The sequence below is a fragment of the Copidosoma floridanum genome, unplaced genomic scaffold (genome assembly GCF_036245765.1).
Source record: "Copidosoma floridanum isolate Cflo_tuat_1 unplaced genomic scaffold, Cflo_Japanese_pri ptg000031l, whole genome shotgun sequence".
NCBI classification, from domain to species: domain Eukaryota; kingdom Metazoa; phylum Arthropoda; class Insecta; order Hymenoptera; family Encyrtidae; genus Copidosoma; species Copidosoma floridanum.
Window position 1 is genome coordinate 1,216,042 of NW_028321908.1, and position 25,085 is coordinate 1,241,126.

The following is a 25,085-nucleotide window of genomic DNA, read 5'->3' on the forward strand; positions in this document are numbered from 1 at the left end:
TCGGAGACGCCAGGGCGAAAGGCCCCTGGTCCAGACGGGGTGCCGTATGAAGTCCTCAAGATAATAGCTGCGGAAAAGCCACACGTTTTGTTGGACATGTTCAATGCATGCCTGCGCGTTGGACTGTTCAGCAGGCGTTGGAAGATCCAAAGGCTTGTTCTTCTGGACAAGGGCAAACCACCCCCCCTAGTCCCGTCGTCATTCCGACCCTTAGGTATGTTAAACAATGCTGGAAAAATGCTAGAGAGGCTGATCAGAACTCGCTTGAGAAAAGAAGTCAGCCTCTCAGAAAATCAGTATGGGTTCCGTAAAGGGCGATCGACGGTTATGGCTGTGGCCGAGGTCCTCGAGTCGGTCGAGGAGGCATGGAAACCCTCTCATAAGACGAGGAGCGTCTGTGTCCTGGCGACTCTTGACGTGAAGAATGCCTTTAACTCGGCGAAATGGTCCGACATAATGAGGGCCCTGAAGCGCCAGAATGTACCGGACTACCTGAGAAAGATCCTGGACAGTTACCTCCAGGATCGAGTACTCCGGTACGACACAAAGGATGGACCAAGAGAGAGGCGTCTGACGTCGGGAGTCACACAGGGATCTGCCCTCGGCCCCGATATCTGGATCCTCGTCTACGACGAACTTTTGCGCCTCCGAGGATCAAGCTGACGGGCTTTGCTGACGATATAGCATTGTACGTCATAGCGAGAACGCGAGAGGAGGCCGAGCGCAAAATACGGTGGGTGGTGGCGATAGTGTCGGAATGAGTCCGGGATCACGGTTTCGAGCTAGCTGTAGGGAAAACAGAGATGGTCGTCCTCACTAGGCAGAGATGGTTTGGGGAGGACTTTCGCCTGAGCGTTGCGGGTGAGGTGATCCGCGCGAGTCCGGTGGTGCGCTACCTTGGAGTGTGGATTGATTCACGACTCACCTTCAGGGAACACATCAGAAGAGCAGCCGATAAAGCCGCTGGGGTTTCTGGGGCGCTTTTACGGTTAATGCCGAACGTTGGAGGCCCGCGGGAAGCCAAAAGACGGCTCCTTGCGTCGGTCTCCAACTCGATCCTGCTTACGGTGCGGAGGTGTGGGCGGACGCACTTGCGAGGAAGGATCTCCGAGAGCGCCTAACTTCGGTGCAGCGCATCGGATCCTTAAGAATCGCGTGTGCCTACCACACGGTCTCCTCCGCTGCCGCTATTGTGATAGCACGAACGATACCCGTCGTGTTGCTTGCGCGGGAGCGGTGAAGGAAATTCCTGGGCTCCGGCGACCAAAGCGATAGCGACAGACGGGAGGAAACGTTGACGACGTGGCAACAAGAGTGGGATCGGGCTGCAGTAGGTAGATAGACGCACCGCCTGATTCTGGACCTGCGGCCATGGGTGGAGAAAGGACATGGAGAGGTAAACTACCACCTCACCCAGTTCTTCTCCGGGCATGGTCAGTTCGATGCCTATCTCCACCGCATGGCGGTGAAGGCAACATCAAGGTGTCTTTACTGCCCTGCGTTGGATGATACCGTCGAACATACGTTTTTCGCGTGTGAGAGATGGCACCGTGAGCGCCAGCAGCTGGTGGACGGGATCGGCGGGGCGGCCACTCCCGAAACCAACATCTCCAAGATGCTCAGCAGCGAGGAGGGGTGGACGATAGTGAATGGCTTCAACGGGTCAGTCCTCCAACAGAAGAAAGAAGAGGAGAGAGCCGCCATGCAGGTAGCAGGGGCCCCTGAGTAAAGGATGTGGACTCAAGCTGCGATGAGTATTTATACTCATCAGCAAAAGGAAGCATTATTGAAGCGCTAGAAGACGGGTGCCGGTCCTCAGGGACCCCGAGTCCTTTTCAGGACTCGAGAGGACTGGCACCTCTAGCAACTGGTGGCAAGCTTGCTCACAAATGCTGTGAAATACGATGTTCTCCCTGGTGGCTCCACCCTGAAGTAATGCTAACGCGGTTCCGGGGTGGATCAAAAGCCACGTGGCATGGGGGGAGGGGGGTTTTAGTAGGTATGGGTGGTCTAATAAAAAAAATCCACTGAGTCCCACACTACCGCTGACTCTGTGGTGTGCCTCAATGCATTTCCCCTCCATCCACAAAAAAAAAAAAAAAACTACTACTACTAGTACTACTACTACTACTACTACTACTACTTATGAGTTGGCTTTGTAAGCTGCCGAATACGAAGAAGAATTAAAGTAACAAGATGTTACAAATGCCTGGGATATGGACACGTCTCAGGCAACTGTAAAGAAGAAAACAGATCAAAGCTTTGCTTCCGGTGTGGAAGCTCAAACCACCGGAAGAAAGAGTGTCCAGGCCCAGCACGGTGCTTCCTTTGCTCAACGACGGACAACAAGCAAGAAGCAGGCAATGGGAGCTGCTCTTCATTCAAAAAAGCGCTAGAAGAGGCCAGGGGTAAGGCCCAAGCAGGACGGAAATAAGGCAAAAAGGCCTTGAGTTGAAAGGCAGGCTAATGTGGACCTACGCTGCGCTGGGTACTTTTAACCTATCAGCAAGGGAAAGCATCAAGCTTATCGTGGTGCTTGCTAGGTTAGCGGCCTACTATGGAGCGCTAGAAAGGGTGCTAGTCCTCAGGGACCCCAAGTCCTTTTCAGGACTCGAGAGCATCAGCACTTCTAGCAATTGGTGGCGAGTTAGCTCGTTAATGCTGTGAGACGCGATGGTCTCCCTGGTGGCTCCACCCTGAAGTAATCCTAATGTGGTTCCGGGTTGGATCAAAAGCCACGTGGCATGGGCGGAGGGGAGTTTTAGTGGGTATGGGTAGTCTAATAAAAAAAATCCACCGAGTCCCACACTACCGCTGTCCCTGCGGTCTGCCTCAATCCATTTCCCTTCCCTCCACAAAAAAAAAAAAAAAAACTACTACTCGGCTACTAGTACTGCTGCCGCTGCTGCTGCTCGTGCTACTTCATCTTTAACTGAATAATAAATTATATGAATTCAAGTTATACTTACTTTGTGTTCTCAAAAGAATAAGGCTATTGTATTGTACAACTTTTAGGTCTTATCATTTATATGTAGAATAAGTAATTTTGAAATATAAGTTTTATAAAATTTAAATGGAAGACCACACAACAAAAATTCACTAATTGCATTGCATTCGTCCTTACAATTGGTTATTTGGCTGTCCAATTTTATTATTATTATTATATTATTATTATTGCTATTATTATCATGATTAATACTAGTATTATTATTATTATTACTATCGCTATCGTGATTAATACTAATATTATTATAATTATTGTTACTAGTATTATTATTATATTATCATTATTATTGTTGTTTTTACTATTATTATTGGTATTGTTATTTTATTTTTTATTATATTTTTTGTTTAAGTTTTTATATAGTTATTGATATTAATAGTATCAGTATCATCCTTACTATTATTATTATTATTATTTTTATTATTATTATTTTTAATATTGTTATTATTATTATAATTATTGTTATTGCTATTTTCATTTTTATTATTATTATTATTATAGGCAATTCATTATATTCGTACTGTGGTTGTAACGATCAACAAATGTTTGAATCTGAGCGTGGATTAAGTGTTTATAATCCTACACTACGTATTTATAAATTATTATATCATTTCCCATTTTAATAAAACTTTTGATTGCATTACTATCACTTTTTCGTTTGTTGTATTGATGCCAAAATTTTTATTCAAATTATGGCGCTTTAGGACGGGAATGGTTGGAAATTGGGAACTGACATCGGACATGCAAGGTGCTACCAACCTAAACCTTGCATCCTCGAAAAAAATATTTTGTCTCCGAGCCCTGTTTACCATGCAGCAGTAGGTATACCTACTACCGACACGGTGGTGCAGCGGTAGAGTTGCAGTCTTGTTGATCTGGAAAGTTGAGCAGAGTTGGCCGCGGTTGGTAGACGGATGGGTGACGGCTCGACTATTAAGTATTCCGTTTGCTTGTGCTGGTGAATTTTTGGATCGATTGACTGTCTACTTTTTAGATAGTGATAGAGAGAATCTATACCATACATATGTAGATTATTTTTTTTACATTATAGTGCTCTACGTCCGGTTCCTTTTAATGAGGGCACTACTATGGGCTCTTAGCACTTGGGAAAGGGACAAGGAAAGGGATGGGAGGCCTCCCATTACAGGAGGGAGGTAAGGGGAATTAGACAATTTTTGCTGCGAGAAGGTCACCTTAACCCTTCTCGAGTAGCATTGCGTGGTGAAAAAGCACATGTGAAGAATCACAGAGGTACTTGCCCGAAAAGTCACACTGGCCGGGAATCGAACCACGGTCTCCCGCGTGCCAACCCACGACCTACGGACTGAGTTACCACGCGCACCCACATATATAGATAGAGTAATCGCGGCGCACTATTGTGCGCATGTGAGAGGGAAGGAAAGAGAGGAAGGGAGATAGACAATTAGAGATTCCCTGTCTGTGGCGCAGTTAGCTCTAGTATACGTTCGGATAATATATTTGTAGATACATGTGTGTACGACAGCGTTCACTTGTTTCATGGATTAACCCCTCATATAATACATATATAATATATGTAAGGCGCGCCTAAAGAAGTTTCACTTAAAAAAAAAGATTTGTTTAAAGCTACAGAAAATTTTGGAACAGCATGAACAGCTTGGTTGAAATTCAATAAAATAGATAGTTTCGCGAATAAAGTTAGGTACATGAATATTCCAGAATATAACTGTTGAAATTTGACGCTAAGAACATAGGTTAGAAGAATAAAAATTAGGCGTAATTTAAGAGTAGGTTGACTAAATATAGTGTCACCTAAGGACTCAGAGCGTTTTTTTTTTTTTTTAATTTTAAATTAGACGAGTGGTGCTAAATGTTTTAAAATTTCAAAAACAGTTGATAACATACATAACAGTACGTTTAGAAAAACTGCTATTGCTTTAAGTTTAGTTGAACACGACTCTCACATACATAAAATATTTGAGGAAGCTTGTAGCGTTACGCTGCCATATCAATTATAAAAATTTTTTGCATGGTTTTTAATATCTGAAGAAATTTGTGGTAAGACTATTTGGGAATCATTCCAATAATTTTATATTCAAGATTTAAAAGACGATGAGCAAAATAATGCTTTATTACCTTTTAAGAAAATCTTAAAATTTTGAGAAAAATCATATAAAAATTATGGATTTCCAGAATTAAATAAAACAATAACGTCTGAAGATATTGAGGACAATAAAACTGTAAATGATTTAGGATAAAATTGCAAGGATGTATTTGTTAAACTAAGTAGTGATCAAAAAGAAATTTTTAATGAAAATATTAATAGGGATACAAAATTGTATTTTATTGATGGTCCAAGAGGTTTTGCAAAAACATTTTTGTATTAAAAGTTAGTTTCTTATTTTTTTTTGAAAAATAAAAAGGTTGTATCTATGGCTTGGACGAGAATTGCTTTAATTTCATTACGTAAAGAGATGACAAGTTATAGAATATTTCGATTACCATGAGATTCAAAAAACATTGAAACTTCTTGTTTAGAGTACAAAATTAATAAAAAAAACTTATATTTAGTGGGAAATTATTTATTTTAGGAGGCGATTTCAGACAGATACTTCGAGTGATATAGCATAGGTGTAAAAATTATATAATTAGTGAAACTTTAAAGTATTTATTTCTATGAAAACACTTCGTAATTATGAAATTGCAAAGTAACATGCAGTGTACAGGTTTACAATTTTCATTATCGTCAATGAACATTGGAAACGGAACCATAAAGTCGTTTGTATTTCCTCTGAGATCGAGAACTGATAAACAAATTAATTTTAACAACTCATAACGAACTTTCGTATATTTTGAATAATAAAATTTTGAATTATATTAAAGGGAAAGAACATACTCATTACATCATAGATTATGCAAAATATTAAGGTACTTATCGCACTGATGAAAATATAAACATAAATTTTCATACAGAAATTTTACATAATATACATGAAGGATTACTGCCACATGTTTTATATTTAAAAGTATATGCTAAGGTAAAATTAGGTATAGTGGGACACTTTTTTAAGCAAAAAATATTTATTTCTTATTTTTGAAGTTCCACCAATGCTAATTCACCTGAATTTTTTTTTTAATTAAAAATATAGGTTTTTACTTAAGGAAACAATATTTATTGATTGTGCTTATCATTGTCCGTTGAATTAAATAATTTTTCAAATAAGTCGTGAAATCTGCAGTAGTGGGACATAGTCTTTGAGGATTATGGCAGTATTAGGACACTGTAAATGTGCTAGTAGTGGAACAGTATATGACAATGTAATTTGCTTATGTGAGAACACAATTTTTTGTTTATAAGAGGTGAACTATCACTTTTGAGAGTATATAAATATTAAAAATAATAGATTTATAGGGATTTCTCTTTTATATATATTCTTTTCTACGATATCACAAAATCTCTACTTACTATGTCCGTTAATAATAAAGGAAAAAATAGTGTCTAATACAATATAAACTTAATAATATAATTATTAATAATACAAAATACGAAAATAATAATAGTGAACACAAGTTTAAATTAAATATTAGTTTTTAAGGTCTTAAAATTTTTCTTTTTTTCTTTTTATATTGCTCTGCAATAAATGAACTTCACACGCACTTAATGCTTTTTCATTGTCTTCTAGTTTAGATAAACATTTTTTTGTTTCCTGAACTATTGAGTCATTGTTCGCATTCCGGTTTTCTTATTTAAAAATTTTTTTTTAACTTTTAATTTTCAATTTAATTCTTTTTTTTGTTCCTAACAGTTTTTTTACTCTCTTGAAACTTCTTGTTTAAATTTTTTTCGTCCTCTTTAGCGTTTTTATTTGTTCTTTTTCTTGCTTATTAACTAAAACCTACTGCTTTTTTAATGTTTTCTTTTTTTTGTCTTTTTTTTAAAGTAATTTATCAAATTATTAACAAACACCACGGGCCGGGTTTCCTTAGCTGAAATACCAAATGAAAATATAATGTAAGTAAATTAATACCTATATTTTTCTGTTGACAATTTTCAGAGGTATTAATTTTGTTCAGTATTTTTTTTCAATATTAGTATAATGGAAACTAACTATTTAAATTATATATCATTTTCTGCAATGTTGATTTTTTTATATTGGGCAGGATGGATTAATACAGATTGCATTGAGGTTAGGTTTCAGATTATATCTATTTACCAGGTAACAATGCTCACATTCACTTAACTACTAATCCTACAAATATATTTGAGTTTAATTTCACTATTAATGATTAGACTGATGACACTCGCACGATTACTATAGTAAAAAGCACGAAATCACAGTCGTTAAAAATAGAATTTGGTCTTGTCAAGTACTTGTCCCACTACTACTTAGTTTTTAAAAAAAAAGATGCAGTAGTGGGATAGCAATGATAAGCCTCGTCCCACTTCTACATGGTGTTGCAGAAAATAAGGGTATACTAGGACAGGCTATATTTTATGAAGTCATTATTTTTAAGTTCTAATTAATAAAACTTGTTCTTTAGTGTCATATTATGACGTATCAATAGTTTGAACGTACGAAAAAAATTTTAGTTTCGGTATATCATCTTGATAGTCAACTTTAGTGTCACATCTAAAATGGGTGAAGTGCCTCGTTTAAGACGTATGCATTAAACAAGTGCTTGGACAGCTTGATAAAATATTTTTTTCATTTTCCTTTGAGCGTTTACCACAATCAATTTTGGGAGTCTTATCTAGCTAAGAGATAAAGGAATATTAGGAAATTTTTTTAAGGATATTTTTTGACAATTGAATTTACCAGTTATGATTTTCTCTTCCTGTCCCACTATACCCTGTAGTTTTTGCGTTGTCCCACTATACCCCATTTTACCTTATTGTTATGCTAAAAAGAAACTTGTGTATATTCGATAGCTTGTCTTGGTTTTTTTTTAGATAGAAACCAAACATATTAAAATTGCCCAACTTTTCACTTTAAAATAAAATATTAGTTTCTTTTTTTATGGAGAAATATTATACAATAATGTAATGTTTGGTTTTAAATTTCAAAATATTAATATTGGTTCTTTTGTAAGTCTCATAAGGTCAAATGCTCAGAGTGCGTAAGAAACCTTGCTTAACTTTTTGTAATAAATTTAATTTAGCGTTAAAGAAAACAGAAGGAAGAACATGGGGGAAAGTGGAGAAATGATAGGAAAAACGTGGAAGAGAAAAAAACATTTCAGGGATTTGGTGAGGAAGAGCAAGTAAGTACAAGGAAATATAGGGTAAAAAAATCAATACGGATGTTTAGCGGATTTTTCCGTATTTTAACAGAGGAAATAGGGAGGAGCATTAGTAAAGCGTGGTTGAGACACTGACACTGTGACATGATTAACTTTGCTCGATCATCATGTGGAAACGCTACGTAAGCGATGAAATTTTTGCAGTGTGCATAAATTAATATCAGCATCCAATTTCCTTTGAAAACATCTGGTACATTATTGGATGCTGTTTTTTTTTTTTTTTTTTTTTTTTGTAGATCATAAGATTTTTAAAAGTATATACATTTATTTAAAATTTTTTCAAACAATGTTTAAAATACATATCTTCGCTTAATGAGAAATAAAAATAACTTTTGATGTTACTGAAGATACTAAATGTAGTGCTTACAATTTCCTAGCCATCTGTTAACACGACACATATTATAAAGGTAGAAAATAATCGCTTATTTTTTTTGATAAAATAACAGAAATCTCGTTCCGAGTGTGGCAGTGTGGTGGCAGCCTGGAAATAATTCCATGCTCAAGGGTTGGTCACGTATTCCGCAAACGCCACCCATACTCTTTTCCTGGTGGAAGTGGAAATGTGTTCGCACGTAATACTCGGCGAGCTGCTGAGGTCTGGATGGACGAATACAAAATGTTCTACTACAGCGCTGTACCTCTTGCTCGCAACATACCTTACGGCAAGTGAGTATACACATGTACACTGTATATTACATTACATGTATACCCTCCTTCCACACATGTCATTCACATCTTTCCAACACCCAACCATCCTTAAAAGCAAGTTTGGCATTCTTCTCTTGCCTCACATAGCAAAATATTGACCTCCCATCAAATATATATATTCTTAGATAGTGACATCTTAGAACGACGTGCGCAGTTAAATTGCTTTGAGAATCTTTATATTATTAATTACGGTTAAAATATTTAATTTTCCAATTTTGTACGAACAATTAAATGATTTATTGCTATAAAAAACATAGTCTTAATTCTTATCAAATGTAAAAATTCAAGTTACTAATTATTTAATCTTATTTTCAAATTAAAGCGCCCAAGACTGGTCTCGATCAATCACAAAACGAATAAATCGATGACAATCAAAATTTACAAGTAGGATAATATTTTCAACAAAAACTAGTGATTTTTCAGTCACTTCTTATTTATTGGCTTCGGACTATCAGTACGGGTAACTTTAAGATACTGGTTTATTTAAATGTATAATACAAAATTGTATTATAACTCCAATATAACTACAAAAAAATTCAGTACTTTTTAGTGACAAGAAAACAGACAAAGTCTCGGCAATTTTCTATTATTTACTTCAGATTAGAGTGAATCCTTTTATGTCTATTATTTAAACTTGTTTGTTGCTTCACGTTAGTTTGCGTGTACGTTCTTTTTTTTACGATACTTACATGCGTTGTGTACCATAACAGTATTAATGATTTTATGTGCACACTCGTACCAAGATCGTGCTGTATTTTTTTACCTTTAATCTTATTTATGAATTTTTTAATTGTAATTCTATTGCGTTGTAAAGGGCATGTTATGCTTAAGCCCTCCACAGTATCTATATTATAAGTCTTAATTATTGTAAGGCGCACAGGCTATACAGGACCATTGATCTCGTCTCTGAGTCCTTAGTCTATGAAATAATTTGAAATTCAAATTCAGATTTGCATACTTGAATTTGCAAATAAAGAAAAATAAGAATTTTTGCTGGTATGCATGATGTATTTTGGAGTAATTTACTCTCTTTAATCCTATTTTATAACTTTACTAACAAATATGGGGCAGAAAGTCAGTAGAACAACAAAAATAAAACTATAATTCTCAAATTCACTTTTAATATTTTTTCATGCGCAGCCTTTACGAAATGTGGTCTTATCGTTAAGTTAGCTGCGAATCAAATTTTTCTAATACTTTCTAGTATATGTGATTGTATTCTTAAATTGAAACAATGCTATTAACGGTATCTGAAGTTGGCTATAGATATTTTTTAAATTCCAGCAGATAGCATACGACGCGACGTTAAGAGCTTTTAGTGGTTACTCCTGGGTAATTCTATGGTGTTTTTTATTAAGATCAAGCATGAACCTGAAGGTGATGAAATAATATGTGCCAGGGCCCATGGTATCGAGTCTTAAGATGGTAAAACACTCTAAAATGCGATATCAGCTGGGTTTACTATACCCGTTATATAATGCCAAAAAGTTTCCGGAACCAATTCATGAATATCACTAAAATAATAAGCTATGAATATAGGCCATTTAGAAGGATAAGCTTTAATTCAATTTAGCACGTCCCTAGAATTAGACCACAAACGTACAGAACCAATTGGTTACTTTAAGTTTAAACAAAAATGACGTACGAGTTTGGCTAACAGATGAGCAGCGCAAAGCTCAAGTTAGGGTATACTGAGAACCTAAAATATAAATACTTCTGTTTTGGACTTCTGAAGTGTTACGTTAACTTGATCTCTTTGAACTATATGAATATGCAGATCTTTAGCAAAGGCGCATTTTAACGCATCATCGTGCCCACGTAATTCTATACCTGAATTACAAATTCTGAACTTTAGGATTAAACCGATTCTACCTAGGTATTCTAACCTTATTTAACTCTTAAACCTCTGATAACTATCGCAGCCAATAATCTAATGGATTTTTAATCACTGGAAAGTCCCAATCTAGTTTGAATAACCATTGTGATTGCAGAAGAATTTAAACACACATAATAACTGGCGCTAGCCAACAGAAAGGATCGTATTCAATGAGTAAACTTGCATGGGCTCAGTAGGACAAAACATTATCTTTACATCTGCAATAAATGCTCACTCATAGCTTTTCAAGGTAGAAATAAGATCAGGGAGACAAGGCAGAAGATTCGGACTGGTATAAAGTTATTAAGCGAAGTAACAGATGAAAACTTGGCAAAACTATTGCTCACAAACGACATGCGTCAAGTGTTGACCTCTTACATGGATAGTATCTTGGAAGCATACTAGTCTGGATTGCAGTTCAGTTTTGAAATCAGGAATTTCAGAAGTACTTTCTCTATTTTTATACGTTAAACCACTGTGATGTCAAAGACGGCGTAGCAATAAATTTTATATTCATGCCTAAGCTTTCGATTAATAGACTGGGGACATGATAGGAAAGGTTAAAGACGGAGCACTAAAATGAGAACAGGGTTGATAATTGTAGAGAAGGCTAGCCGACGGTACGTAACCGGTCATTTAATTGGAAAGCAGCTTGTTTCCTTTTTAAATTAAGCTAGTCGTTTGGCCATCAGCATTTTTCACTAGTGGCACACAGCAAAGCCTTGAGAATTAATTTTTTAAATTAAAGTTAGTTGCTTAGCCGTCGGCATGTACACCAACTGTCACACAACTTAGCGTTGATACTTGATTTTTTTAAGCCTGGCCGTTGGCATTTACATGAACTGGCACACAAATTAGCGTTGACACTTGATTAATTTTGTTTAGTTAATTTTTTTTTTTACCACCTGCCTGATCATTATTATCTGGATTAAATGGCATGCAATAGTGGGTTTTACGTGAACAATCATGGGGGGGGGGTGGTCAAAAATTTACTTTGAATAAGAATATTATTTACTTTTATTTTGTTTAGAAAGGGGTACTAAAGTGGCTCTTGGGGCAAGATCTGGGTAGCCAGATTAAATTTAAATCGAAAAGAATGGACCGGATTCTCTAGGTCACGTATATCCACTGACCATATTCTCTAGATCAAGTGTCTAGTTTATTAACGCATACGGAGAAAAAAGATGTAGACCATTTGTGTGTGCCCGTGGGCGTAAAATGGCACTTTGTGTCCTCAATAAGAAAAACAATAAACAGTATAAGCTTTTCAACGAACCAAAGTAGGTATACGAAGATAAGAAGTGCCTAATAAATCAATAATATTTCGTCTCTACGGTGGTGAAAATAAAAATAAATGGACCTTGTGTAATAAACATATCTTCATGGAAACCTTAAGTATAACTAACGGTATTCATATATCTATCTAGAATAAACAACATTAAATTTTTTTTTTTCTTATACACAATATTTTGAAAAATTTTCAAAAACAATTATTGGAAATACGAAAACATCACTATTCCATACCTCGATTAAGTATATACAAAAATTCAAATTTCAAGAATCGATATCATGGCCATACGACTGACTTCCCCCTCTATTTTTAATGGCTCTAGGTAGATGGTTTTCTTGCTTCCTGTTTCTTTATTCTGGTTTGCTGTTACGATCTCTACTTCTTCGTTTTCGATCAGATTGGCTATCTTTCCCTCTTCTAGCTCTTTATCTTGGTTAACTAATCCCCTCTCCACTGTGCCGTAATGACCTCATGGTAATGTGTCTGTAGAACCAGATTGAAAACAGTGTTTATTATTATGCGTACTGAGCGCAATTTTAGAGTGTGTCCGTTGTAGAGATTTTGAATGTTAAAGATGATGTGGCTTAGGGTGCGTATTCATGGAGTCCTAAACTTCCAGGACCAGTCATAAGCCTGTGTGAGTGCGAGTGAAAAGCAAGAATATATACTCTATTTGTCGAACTTGCAGGGGCTAATGGGCTGATCCTAGAAGTTCAAGACTCCATGTATACGCAGCTTTATCACTGTTCGCGCGGAATGAGACGCTGTTTTTAGCACGAATTTTGTTTTTTGATTTGGTTGGTGAGAAACGCCACAGATTTAGATACATTTTTACCCAAGTGAATTGAATTAAAAGTCAATTTTCTAATTTTGGTGTTTCTTTTATAATACGTTCAAATACTTAATTTATTCGACAAACGATGACCTGTAAGATAATCAAGACTTTCCTAGTATTGTACCTTTAGTTTTGTAATTTTGAATTTTTTTTTGCAATGGAAGATGTACAGCGTGAAGCTCAGCTCTGCAGACAGCGCCCAGTTCTATTTTAGCTATGAAGTAGTGTATCCGTAAATTTGTGGAAGTAGAGCAGTAAGCGTGCGTGTGTGTGTGTGTGTGTGTGTGTTGACAGTGGTAGTCAATACAGTGTCTGTAAACTGTATAACCAATATTACTGATAGATACTATTTACACTTACAAGAATAAACTAATATATCCACAAGTAAGGACTAGGTGGCCCTGTTGCTTTTTGAGATTCTGAGCTGAGCTTTACACCATACATCCCTTATTATAAACATCACTCGTCTAAAGACAATAATTTTTCCTCGAATGAATTTCAGCATACAAGAGAGACTTGAGCTGAAACGTAAGCTACATTGCAAGCCTTTCAGTTGGTACTTGAAATACGTCTATCCAGAATTGATAATCCCCACAAAGGATGGAGGACCAGGTGGATCATTGAGGCAGGGTGCTGTCTGCTTAGATAGTATGGGTCATCTGCTTAACGGTACTGTTGCACTTTATCCTTGCCACGACACAGGTGGAAATCAGGTAAGTAAATTGAAATAACTTTACTGGGTACTATTTACTGGGTACTATTTACATGGCACAACGATCGTCTCAAGCACATCCCATCTTTTATCAAGTTTAATGAAAGGATCCCTCCTGATAAATCATCTAAATAGTTGTACTAATATTTTTAGAACTGATAGTGATTTTACCCATGAGCTGGCCATGTGTTGGTTTTTCAAAGTTTCAAAAAATGCATTTTCTCCGATTTTCAGGGATCCACGACAGTGCTAAACAAACATATTTTCATATGTTACAACACATAATCATAAACTGTGAGCCTTCCTCTACAATCTCTAAAAAAGAAAATGTCGAAAAGTTAAGTGGCAAGATTGTTTTTTGCAATAAACGTTCAGGGCGTTTCAGCGCGCGCTTCCGTGTGAATGTATACCTATATATATTCACTACACGCTGAGCCACGAAACGTATTTATAGTTATACACTCGCATATGAAACACCCTGAAAACGGGTCTGACGCTTGGGCATTGTATCATTTACCTCCAGGTAAAAATGTAATTTCAACAAAATGGGTTTTCAAAAAAAATCTCATGGCAAGAATAGCACTAAATATAGGTAGCATCATGTCCTGCTGCCCTCTGTCGTTTGAGCTTGCTCATGACTCATCCTTATAGCTTTGCTCAGAGCAGCTTTTAAAGCCCTATCCCAGTTATATACATAATAAAATATAATTCAACACACGTGCCCGTATTCTTTTACTCCGCCGTTATCCACACACACATACTTATTGCGTCCTAAAAAATAACACGTTCCCTGAGTGCAAAGACTTCGGCCCCCATAGTAAGAATAGTATAGTACGCAGCTAGTAAGTGAGGTTAAGAATGTTGCAAATACACATAAAATCTAGGCATTTTTTAACCTCCGAATGTGGTGCGTTTACGATTTTACATGTAATGTTGTCTGAGAAGTCAATATTACTGTCCACAGAGTGGACGGGACTGTTCACTTTCCGAGCACCAGACACGTAAAAGCGAATAACTGAATCGTAAAGTTCAAGTTTTATTAGAATTTCAAGAGGGCAGTTATATGATAGAACTTGCAACCCTCTCGTCTCGATTTTGCCCGAGATTCACTGAGTCGACCACTTAGTGTGTTGACACGTAATGTAAAACGTTTTCAGTTTAAAATTTTTGCATCTGTTTTTGACACTTTCCGGAATTAAAAACCTCTTATCAAAAAAGTTTTTCTTTCGAATCCATGCAGTTTTGGTCGAATATAGCTGTAAAGAAGTATAAACAAATCTAAATGGGTCATGGGACCCACGGTAAGAACGAAGTTCTTTAACCATGACATGAGTATAAAGACACACAATTTCTCAGGTAACAAGGGGGTCGCCAGACCCATAAGAAGAACGAAGCTCTATAAAAATAAGTACCGCATTCATGTAGTTCACTGAAACAAAAACTTGAAAAATGAATAAAAAGTAATAAGAAAATTTAGTTCAGTACTCACGATAGTTGAACTTCGTGAGTACGTCATGCATAAATACAGTACTCACGAAGTTCAACTACCGTGAGTACTGAACTAAATTTTCTTATTACTTTTTATTCATTTTTCAAGTTTTTGTTTCAGTGAACTACATGAATGCGGTACTTATTTTTATAGAGCTTCGTTCTTCCGATAGGTCTGGTGACCCCTTGTTACCTGAGAAATTGTGTGTCTTTATACTCATGTCATGTTTAAAGAACTTCGTTCTTACCGTCGGTCTCATGACCCATTTATATACCCTTTTTTGTTTCTTTTATTTTGTTTTTTTTTTTTTCATTTTTTGTTTTATTTTTTTTTTTCATTTCTTGTTTTATTTTTTTCATATTTCATTTCATTATTTTTTTATATTTCATTTTATTACTTTTTAAAAATTTTTTTTCATTTCTTGTTTTTTTTATTTTTTTCATTTCTCGTTTTATTTTTTTTTCATTTCTTGCAATAAAATCATGCTAGTAATTTTTGTTATTAATAAATTATTTGAAAAATAAATAAATCATTAAAATAAACGTATACAATAGAGTTGAAAAACGTATCAATAGTATTGAAGGGCGCTTATTTCAAATTGGATAAACAAATTATGTTGAAATGTCACATATTTATATAAATATAACAATTTATTAAATTTATAGTAAATAAATTATGTAAGATTATTATATATGACTATATCAAGTTACATCTCGTTTTAATAGTTTTTAAGGGCGCTTATTTCAAATTTGATAAGCAAATTATGTCAAAAAGTTGAACATTTATTTAATTAATTAAACAAATTAATCAATAAATTATACATGATCATTTTATATGTATACATCGAGCGCGCGGTGGCTCAGTCGGCTAGGTCGTTGATTGGCACGCCAGTGTGACTTCTCGGGCAAGTACCTCTGTGAATTTTCACATGTGCTTTTTCACTACGCAATACTCCTTAAAGAGGGGTTAGGCGACCTTCTCGCAGCAAAAATTGCCTAATATCCCCCTACCCACCTCCCGTAGTGGGAGGCCTCCCATCCCTTTCCTTGTCCCTTTTCCAAGTGTTAAGCGCCCATAGTAGTGCTCTTATTAAAAGGAGCTGGACGTAGAGCACTATAATATATATATATAGGATAATTATATATTTATATTTGGAGTTACATATCATTTTAATGGTTCTTAAGACCGCTTATTTAGAATTTGATAAGTAAATCATGTCAAAATGTTAAATAATTCTATAAATAATTTATCAAATTAATCAATTTATCATGAAGGATAAATATATATATCTATTACTAATATATAAAGCAAAGTCACTAAAACCGTTGTAATCGCTCACCGAGAAAACCACTAAACCGATAACCGATATTGCTGAAATTTTGCTAACTGATTCTTGATGATTCCAAGATGGTTTTTGTATAGTTTTTTTCTTGAAAAATTTAATAACAATAGCAACAAATAAGCTCAAACTTTTGATAAAATAAGCTAGCTTTACGCTTTAGTTCAGTAGGAACCGCTAGGTGGCATCAAGGTAAAATTGAAGCCACCCGCAACCAAATATAGTAAACAGTGGTTATTCGCTCCGTGCATCAGGTTGGAGGGGATAAAAAAAACGACTACAGCGCTGTAGGTAAGCAAAGTTGGCGTACCCGTACCCCCATGAATCGTACAATAAGCGTTATCTTTAATGAGAAAAGATATTATTTCATTTAAAGTAATTAGTTGAGAAATCGAAGGCGGAAAAAAATGTTATTTAGCCAAACCGGGTCTATAATACGGATAAATAATTTTGCTAGGCACTTCAAATCGCCCGAAATTTTAAATAATGGGTTATTAAATATTATCTGTCATATCGTACACAACACACATACTTATCTGTAATGTTGTATACGTGAGAGCAAGAACTCCAAGCTGTATAATCTGAATCAGTGTTTACGTTTACAAAGTAACGAAATGCGTACGAGACAGTGCTGCGTTGTTAATTGCAACAAGAAAGAAAAGCAGGGGGTGGTGCTGTATAAATTCCCAAGTAGACCCCATGAAACAAAACAAAAGGAGCTGTAGATTATTTGCTCAAAATCAGTTTTACTCAGGCTATCACTTGTATTGATAAAATGGACCAGTGCTGCGATGTGCTTACACTTTTGGCTCTGATTAGCTACACATTCGCAGCTCACGTCGGAGATACAGCGGTCTTCGTTAATCTGATAAATAAATTACACATTTATGTATATGTTACCATAACCTACATTTGTCAAGCATAGGCAATAATGTACTTACAGATAATTCTACTTTGTATGGATTTAAGCTGACAGATGTTTGTTTCACAACATAGCAATTGATCAGATGATCGACTCCTTTATTTACATATTCCTGTATGTAGGCAACGTGCCCACTCTCTACTAATTTTTTAGCTTTTTTCAGCGTTTCATTATTAAAAACTATGTTGCAACTTATACTTTTCAAGCTTGTTTGGATAATCGTATCCATTTTTTAGGGTGCTGATGTTTACGCGATAGCAGTATGTACGTCTTATTCAATAAATAATACTTTCTCCTATAAGCGACAGTGTTACGATTTAATCATACGGGGGTACGGTATTGCCCGATTCTGACACCAAGGGCGGCGCTGCGTGTCATGCACGGAGCGAATAACATGCCCCATCGAGTCAACGATTTCCGTAATCGATCATTGGCACTGCACCAAGAACAGAGTGGTTCGTCGTGCAGCTAGGCATTCCGGCTACCGATGACACTCTTTTTTCATGGGCAAGCAAAATAAATCGGGTTTAAACTCAGATTACCAAAATAACCGACTGTCACGGAAAAATGGGTTTTTGGGACGTCAATGTCTCCGGTGGAATCTTACCAGGAGACGTGTATAGCTAGAGCACAACCTGCTCTAACACTTTGGCCGTTCAACCATTTGACCTGGTGCTGTCAGAGACTTTTCTACTTCAAATGCAAGCCAGGGAAGACAGCCCTGCAGAGTACCGGTAGCCACAACGGCGTCCTTTTTAGTAGTTGTCCCAACGACATACCTACAGAGAAGGTATTCTCCAGGCCCACTTTCTTGACTAACGATGAACGGTTGGTTAACTGGGAAATGACCTGAAGACGAGATGTTCTTTTCAGGGCCATTCTAATTATTTACGTTCCCTACTTAACCATCAATCTCATCGGTTCTTTTAAGGGCCCATTAAGTTTAAATTACTTTGCTAACAAATACATTTTTACTACGGTATCCGGAGAAGATTCGTCAACTAAAAGACTATGTAAAGCCGGCCACTATTAAACCAAATCAGTCATTTACTGGCAGACGTCACGAGCGGAGTTGTTCGTCGCAAGGCTGGGAAGCCCGCTGACTGATGACCTTATATTATCCTCTCGACTTTAAGCATTCAACCAGCAATCACCGATTCTCTCCAAGGTATGCGCTAGAAGAACCTAACAGCTATGAAAAAAAAAAAATAAATGTGAGCCAACGGGACAGTTTCCAACGGGCAAGCATCACGAACCAATCTCTCCACCTTAGATCACCAAAACAACTGAGTCTGTAAATAAAGGTGCTTTATACACCAACGTCTTGGACGTTATACTAGGAGACGTTGGGAAAGAGCTCTACAACTAGCTCCAAAGCTTTAAACGTTGTAATTTTCTTCCCAGTCAGTGTGGTGCTGCAATAACAGGCCAAAGAAGATCATCCTGAGGTTTAGAGGCAATCACGTTTGCTGGAAACTTCAGTCAAGAAAGAGTTCACTTAAGAAGCTCGCTGGTCCTTTTCAGGGTTATCGGACGTCAAACTACCTTGCCAGAAAATATATTACAACCTCATAAAGTTAAAAAAAATAGCCTTGAGGACTTACAAGAGTCTCAACTATGCCAAAAGTCACAAGAAGTTGAATTACAATTTTAGGCATCAAGAAAATGACGAAAGAATTTATTAAGTGAAAGATAATTTTTTCACTATAACCCTTATAGTAATCTCTTGAATCTTCCAGATTTTTAAAAAGGTAGAATTTGTATTTTTGTTACGATAAAAAACGTAGGGATTAGGCTCCAGAACTTGTTTGCTCTGGTTTAAAGTTATGAGATAAGAGAAAAAAAATTTTCAATTATTTACTTTTTGTGAGCTTTGAATCTTTACAGCTTTAAAAAATATCCTATTTCTTAAATCAAAGGCCCTGTTCATCAACGGCATTTTAAGGCCAATGATTATTTTATGGCACAAGAAATGCACGGTACTTTTTAGCATAATTATATGTTTTTTACTTTTTGTAGCTTTTTACTGGACCAAATAAACTGTATGGATTCCAAACAAATATATTTTTAATAAAAAGAGTTTTGTTCTGAGAAGTGTCAGGAATAGATATAAAATTTTTAACCAAAAACGTTACCATTACATATCAACACAGTACGGTGTTCCATTTAGTGAGTGGGGGCCGCTAGTGTATATATATATGTATATGTGTATCGAACAACATATGATTTTAATGGTTTTTGAGGGTGCTTATTTTAAATTTGATAAGCAACGTAGGGCCAAATGTCAATAAATAATTATACAAATGTCTTTATAAATAAAAACATAGGTAAAATTCTATGTGAAATGTATTTCAAATAATTTTCGAATGCCAGCTTACAGTTTTTTTTGGCTCTCACGTGGTGGCGCCGGCTGTCATCAATTATGAACTGCGGCCGCAACAAGCTTCTCAAGACATTCCTTCCCTATCCGACAATCGTCTTTGTAAGCAGAAGCGATTTTGAGTGCTACGTAAAAAGCACGTGTATTTCATTTTGAAGTTAATTTTCCTCGTGTTGCAACATGTCAATGACTTGAGTGTTAATATTTTGCGATAGTGATTTTCTGTAGGTGCAAAGTGCGTTTTCATGTTTAGTTTGCACGTGTAAGCAATAACTACATTAATAGTTTAAGAATCTGTTTGTTCTTTAAATTCAGTTGAAATGGGTTCAAGTCCTTCAAAATCAAAATCGAAAAAGTCAAAGGAATTGACGAAATCTCCTCATAATGTAAAACAAAGCTTTAATCCTTTTGAAGTACATACTTAAGTATGCCACATCATAAACGAGTTCATATTTTGCCACCCCAAACAAGAATTTTAGTGTTCCTCAAATTAATCCAAGCATAAGAGGAGGCACGAGTCCATTTTTTGATTCCGAAATGTCAATTTAAAACAAATGAAATTCTAACTTTGAGGCTACATCTAAGACATACAGGAACATTTCAAGAAAACAAAAATCGTCAACAAAATCAACAGCAAAATGAGCACATTAACAGCAAAATGAGCAACAAAGAGCAGTAATATGTAACAACAATATTTCATCATTATGTAATTCATTAGAAAGAGTAAGAAAATTTAGAGAACAACGTATGTTTCAAGTAAAATTACAGGAATCTTGTGATAATGAGGATAAAACAACAAGCAAATATTTTACAGGAAAGCAAAGTATATATCCTTCTTCAAATGAATTGGAGGAAACACATACAGATATACTGATATCGCAATTACGTACGCCTACATTACAGTTGTCAAATTTACAAAAACGATATTCTGATGAGAAATATGACCAGTGAGCCTTAATTTTGTACATTAACTTTTAAAGTAGTTTTTAACGATGTACTTATTAATTTTTTTAGTAAAATTACGAATGCTAAATATTGTCAAAGATATAGAAAAAAAACTCAAATTACAAAAACTAACGTCTAAACTTGACACTGCATTATCTTTACAGAATTATGACCTTCGAAGATATTACACATTATTATATTTTTTACTTAAAGTCAACAATAAATAAATCTTTTGTATTTGCTATGAGTTCGAAATTAATTTTTTAACATAATAAAATTTCAATTTGTGTTAATTTTCATTTTTTACATTATACTATTAGGTTATAATTTTTTTTTATCTTTTCTTTTCTTTCTTTTAGAGAAAAAAAAACAAATAATCAGGAGCCAAGACAAAAAATATGCACAAATTTACGCACGAATGCCTCGTTATATGATGATCCATGCTTGATACAGGACTCTGTACACCAATAGAATTTAATAATACTCTGAATAAGTATAGTGTTACATGTGCTTAACTAGATCTTATTTTAAATCATAAAAGAGATATTCGATCTGAGCCAGCTGGAAATTGTTTGTTCTGTTGATTTTGACACTTTTAAACCTTACAATTTCACCTTTAGACGACAGACTTCTACTGAGACGGCTATTACAACAATCACCTTTTTTCGTGTTTTTGTTCAAATCTCAAAAGTGCAAATGAGATACTCTCTAGTGATCACGAGTATGAAGACATGGACTGCATATATATATTTGCAAGAATATATGATTTAAATGTATGCATACATTATCACTTTATTGATGTAAATATTAATATGAAAAGACAAATCTTCGCTCATTTTAAAGTCAACGATTCTCCAAAGTTTATCCATTTGCATTTAACAAACTTGCATTTCATACCATTGATTCCAGTTTCAAACATTTTTTTACAAAACAGAATTGATATCGAAAACATTTGTAAGCCCTTAGATAATGTTCCAGAAACTGACGTTGACTCGGAAATAGATGTGCAAGATTTGTCTTGCGCGCCCATGCCCTCCCCTTCCCCTCTTTCTGCTCAAAGAAGAGGGAGCTGCTGCTCGCTTGGTCTCTGCCGGCGCGAGCGTACAGCTTGATCTAGTGGAGCCAACGTGTATGCACGCCTCGACCTCTTGCTTCGCTGGGGACTCTCAAACCGGACCTCCACGTCGATCTGCCTACTATAAAATATCTGTTACGGCTGATCTGCCAATCTTGTATTTACTCGACGTTCTAATAAAGAATAATTCAAACATTGGTCCTTCGAGCCGGATAGCGTGACTGGGACAGACAACCGCCAGAATCTCATCGAGCCCAAGACAGCCAGGACTACGGTGCTACGCGAAGCAATGTAAGTAGGACGATGTGAGATGCGATCATGCGAAAATACATTCTCTACGTCCGAGAACGTATCGAGACATTGGGCCTCTGTTGCAAGTGATGCAATCGTGCAGAGCCGCGCCACGTGGTAGAGCGATTTGAGGTTATGATAGCCTTAACAAGATGTGACAGGCGAGAGACGCCCCACCGCGACTGCCGTGCAGTCCGCGTCGTGGACCTTGCGTGCGACCACGATTACTCAGTCAGTGAGGCTGTCGAGAGGTTTTGGGTTGCAGATTGCAGGCTGCTTCATGTTTAAACCGCGGGATTTACTAGTTAACGTCATCCCGCGGCTGGTCGGGTTGATAGATTCATTTGCGATTCCTCACCCCCTTTTTCTCAATATTCTACGTAGACTCATTTGGCATGCACGATTGCACCACAAGTAACAAGGCGCCGTTTGAGAGCCAAGCGTCGAGCTCAGCGCGTGACTAATTTACAGGGATAACGAAGGCTGGCCCTCGTTGCTGGAAACGCAGCAAGCCCTGCTAGAGGTTCTCGCGGAATTCACTCAATCCGCCAAGAGCGTCGAAGTATGGAGCATGGGTCTCGTCGACGCCAGGTTTGAGCTACTCGCTGATTATTGGAATGACTTCCAAGCCAATCATAAGGATCTGATTCAGGGCGCACCTGTGAACAAAGTTGCCTCCTTGATAGCCCTGTACAGGTCCGCAGAGGGATACTACCTTGACGCTAAGGCGTGCCTGTATGACGCTAGGAGTCGGCTGTTCCCGACCATGCCAGGAGGTGGTGGCCAGTTACCACTCCCCGGACCGCTCCCTGGACGGCACTCGGATCCTCGCCTGCCGAGCATCAATATTTCGCTCTTTTCTGGCCGTCGCGAGGATTGGCAGTCTTTCCGCGACCTGTTCCAGACGCTCATTCACCAGGATGCTCGGCTCACCGACGTCGAGAGGCTTTACTACCTAAAGGCAAACGTGCAGGGTGAGGCAAAAGCAGTTCTGGACACCTTGCAGCTCGTTGGCTTCAATTATTCCACGGCCTGGAGTCTTCTTGTCTCGTGGTTCGAGCATCGTGGCCTCCTTGTGCAGGACCACGTCATGGCACTCCAAACACTCAAGCCTCTGCGCGAGGAGTCCGCTGCTGGTCTGCAGGGCTTGCTCGATGCCTTAGAAAAGCACCGTGATCAACTGCGAGCGCTCAATCAGCCGGTGGAACATTGGGATGTGTGGATGGTCTCTTTTGCCTTGACCGCCATGGACCCCTCGACTCGGAGAGCCTGGGAAGACGAGCTCGAGAAGTTGGAGGCAGCCAGCTCTGCACAAGGGGAAGCGGCCTCCTTCGCCACTTTGTCCAGCTTTCTGCGGAGGCGCGGCCGCTCACTGACTTCAATGGAAGCCTCGCGCCCTCCCCGATCGACGAACGATCCTGTACGCTAGACCGGCAGTCGCCCTCCCGCGCCGACGCCACTCAGCCGCAACCACTGATCTTTAGCCACCCACGCAGTCAACGATGACTGCCCTGCTTGCCACGCGCCGCACTACGTAGGTCACTGCAGCCGTTTCGTGGAACTGGACGCGCTTGGGCGAAGGAATTTCGTCACTCAGCACAAGCTGTGCTTTAACTGCCTGAAGCCGGGTCACATGGCAACTGTCTGCCCTTCCCAAGGTGTATGCCAATATTGCAAGGCGCGGCATCACAGCCTCATCCATGATGGCGGTCGCAAGCGCAGGGCCACGCCCGACCCAGCACCAGCTGAGGCAAAGCAGTGCCTCTTCACCTCGGACTCAAAGGACGGGATCGACGCGGCAGCTGCTTCACCGTTGTGACTAGCCGTCTTGCCCACGCTCAAAGTTTAGCTCATGGGCCCCGGGGGGCGGACAGTCACAGCAAGAGCACTCGTCGACGCTTGTTCGGAGATTTCAATCACGTCCACTGCACTTGCTCGAAAGCTTGGTGCCAGTCCCGAGCCAGCCGTCACGAGCATCTCTGGCGTCAGAGGCGCTGTCTTTATGCGCTCCCCAACGATTGCAAGTTTGCAGCTCCAAACCCGGAACTCAACCCGGACGTTGCGGCTGACTGCGCACTGCTTGCCCCAAATGGGACTCCGCACCCCCTCCGGACCGTTACAACCAGCCGTCATCGAACTCTCGACGGCGTCGCTGGATCCGTCGTCAGCTACGTCGAGATCCCGCTCCCTCGCCTTTCACCCTACTGACGACGATTGAGCTGCGCGATGCCTACCTCGCCTGCGTCCGCCTCAGCCAGTGACAATTCTTCGCCCTAGAGATTGCGAGCTTGCAAAAGGGCGGCCGTGTCCCTGCGAAAAATTCACTGCTGTCTCTAGACCCGATCTTCACCGATGACGTCCTTAGAGTTGGCGGTCGTCTCCAACATTCTGCGCTCACTTTCGACGAGCAGCATACGCCAATCCTCGACAGCCGATGCAGCCTCGCTCGGCACATTATCCAGTGGGCTCATGCTCGTGCTCTTCACGGAGGAGTCAGAGTCACCAGCGCCTATGTGGCTCGCAAGGCCTGGATTGTTGGCGGGCGGCGGCGAATCAAAAGCATTCTCCAGGGATGCGTGGTCTGCGCCTGACTGCAGGCGCGGCCTGCCACTCAACACATGGCACCTCTACCGGCCGCACGGGTTACTCCTGCTCGAGCTTTCTCTCGCACTGGAGTTGACTACGCTGGCCCATTCAACATTTTATCTGCTAAGGGCCGAAGCATCCGCACAAGCAAGGGCTACGTCGCGATCTTCGTCTGCATGACCACCAAGGCGTCACAGCTTGAGCCCGTTGGTGATCTCTCCACCGAGTCATTCATTAGAGCGCTCACAAGATTCTGCGCCAGGCGCGGTCGGCCCTTAGAGATCTGGAATGATAACGCCACCTGCTTCCGCGCCGCAGACCGTGAAATGCGCGAGGCTCTCCAGGATGCCGA

General features: G+C 38.5%; 1 protein-coding gene across 1 annotated transcript in view; it reads left to right on the forward strand.

Annotated features, from left to right (window-relative positions):
• The window catches only part of LOC149373390 (polypeptide N-acetylgalactosaminyltransferase 2-like), a 270,464-nt gene that overhangs the window by 241,409 nt on the left and 3,970 nt on the right, over positions 1-25,085 (forward strand). Inside the window, exons 8-9 of the mRNA XM_089597235.1 lie at positions 8,731-8,950; positions 13,497-13,707. Of these exons, the coding sequence (XP_089453361.1) occupies positions 8,731-8,950; positions 13,497-13,707 (431 nt within the window). The remainder of the gene's footprint in view (positions 1-8,730; positions 8,951-13,496; positions 13,708-25,085) is intronic.